At 53.3% G+C, this 2084-nt stretch overlaps 1 protein-coding gene across 1 annotated transcript; it reads left to right on the top strand.

Annotated features, from left to right (window-relative positions):
- Positions 1–297: 297 nt before the first annotated feature.
- LOC135375370 (zinc finger protein 239-like) lies at positions 298–1221 on the top strand. The gene has a single exon (XM_064608086.1). The coding sequence runs from the start codon at positions 298–300 to the stop codon at positions 1219–1221; it is 924 nt and encodes a 307-aa protein (XP_064464156.1).
- The last annotated feature ends 863 nt before the right edge of the window (positions 1222–2084 follow it).

Raw genomic sequence — 2084 nt, 5'->3', positions numbered from 1 at the left:
GCAATGGGGATTATTGGTGGAGTTGGAACGTGAACGGCCTGACAAGGCTTTGTGAATGTGGTGCCATGTAGTTTTTCATAGACCGAGAATCAGAGATGCTCCTTGTCTGTTATGCCGTCGTAATGTCCGATTTGTGAAATTTCAGACGCAAGAGGGAACTCTGATACGCTCCATATTAAGGACAAGCCTAAAGGCACTTGTGATCAAGAATACTCTGGTTGCGCTTCTTCAAGTGCACAGTTCAAGATCAGCACATCAACAGTTGAACTGCAGCCCGACGGCACTGCACTATTCACTATGAATGACCAACCCGCTGAGCGACATCGAGACCAGAGCAAGCCACGTGCACTCGCATGCATGTCGAATGCCAGCCTCGAATGCCACATGTTTGCAGAGTGTCACAATGTGTCTGAAAAGTGTTCCAGTCCTCCTCCGACGGATATACAGATGGGAGAGAAGGGTTCTGGGTGCAACATCTATCCCTCTGCATTCTCGTGGTCACGAAGTGACGACAACCATGTGGCGAAGCATACTGAGAAGAGGCCATACAAGTGCGATGTCTGCCCCGCGGAGTTCAGTCAGGGCGGGCACCAACGGCAGCACAAGCGAGCACACACGGGAGAGAAGCCATACAAGTGCGATGTCTGCCCTGCGGAGTTCAGTCAGGGCTGGCACCTACGACGGCACAAGCGAGCACACACGGGAGAGAAGCCATACAAGTGCGATGTCTGCCCTGCAGAGTTCAGTCAGGGCGAGCACCTACGGCAGCACAAGCGGGCACACACGGGAGAGAAGCCACACAAGTGCGATGTCTGCTCTGCGGAGTTCAGTCTGGGCGGGAACCTACGGCAGCACAAGCGAGCACACACGGGAGAGAAGCCATACAAGTGCGATGTCTGCCCTGCGGAGTTCAGTCAGGTCGTACACCTACGGCAGCAGAAGCGAACACACACTGAAGAGAAGCCATACAAATGTGATGTCTGCCCTGCGGAGTTCAGTTGGGGCGGAAACCTACGGCGGCACAAGCGAGCACACACGGGCGAGAAGCCATACAAGTGCCACCTCTGCCACGCAGAGTTCAGCCGCAGCGGGCCCCTACAGCAGCACAAGCGGACACACACGGGGGAGAAGCCATACAAGTGTGACGTTTGCCACGCAAAGTTTAGCTACAACGGGAATCTACAGCAGCACAAGCGGACACACACGGGCGAGAAGCCATAGAAGTGTGAAGTCTGCCATGCAGAGTTCAGCCTGATCGGGCACCTACAGCAGCACAAGCGGACACACACGGGCGAGAAGCCATACAAGTGCGATGTCTGCCATGCAGAGTTCAGCAGGGGCGGGAACCTACAACAGCACATGCGGACACACGGGCGAGAAGCCATACAAGTGCCATCTATGCCACGCAGAGTTCAGACAGCGCGGAACCTTGTCACGTCACAAGCGAACACACACGGCTGAGCAGCCATAAAATTGCAACCTCTGTCCTGCAGTGTTCATCCACAACCCAAACTTGCGGTGTGAAACATGTGCAGTCCCTGTCGTGTAGAATATCACAAGCAGACAGCCTGCAGTGAGAAACCACAAAGGAGCGTTCTCTGTTCTGCAAAGCTGAGGCACAGCACAAACCTGCAGTGAAACAAGAAGACCTACATGGGTGTGAAGCCATACAAGTGCAACCTCTGTGCTGCAGAGCACGACCGCACAAAGTTAGAGAAGCCGCTGCTAGAGCTAGTTCAGCCAGAGCATGAACCTGTGACCTAACATGCAGCCACGACACACTTGGGATGGTGACCATACAAGTGCTTAGAGGCCGCGTACACTTTAAAGTGCACCAGTCCTGGGCTGTCGCATGTCCTTGATGCAGACATCTGAAGGAGCACATGCGAATGCACAGATAGGCGAACGCTATTCCGATGCGATCTGTATTCCGCCGTATTTTACTTGTGTTTCACATTTTTGGAACTCTCACTCACGAACAGGCAGAGGGTAAAAAGAGGTGGTGACACATGTGAAACGTAAACAAACAAACAAACAACGAAGGGACAGACATACAGTGGCTCTGAACTACTAACCAGTGTTTA

The sequence above is a fragment of the Ornithodoros turicata genome, unplaced genomic scaffold, assembly GCF_037126465.1.
Source record: "Ornithodoros turicata isolate Travis unplaced genomic scaffold, ASM3712646v1 ctg00000858.1, whole genome shotgun sequence".
Classification (NCBI taxonomy): domain Eukaryota; kingdom Metazoa; phylum Arthropoda; class Arachnida; order Ixodida; family Argasidae; genus Ornithodoros; species Ornithodoros turicata.
The sequence above is the reverse complement of the archived record's forward strand: the minus strand, read 5'-3'. Positions and strand labels throughout refer to the sequence as shown.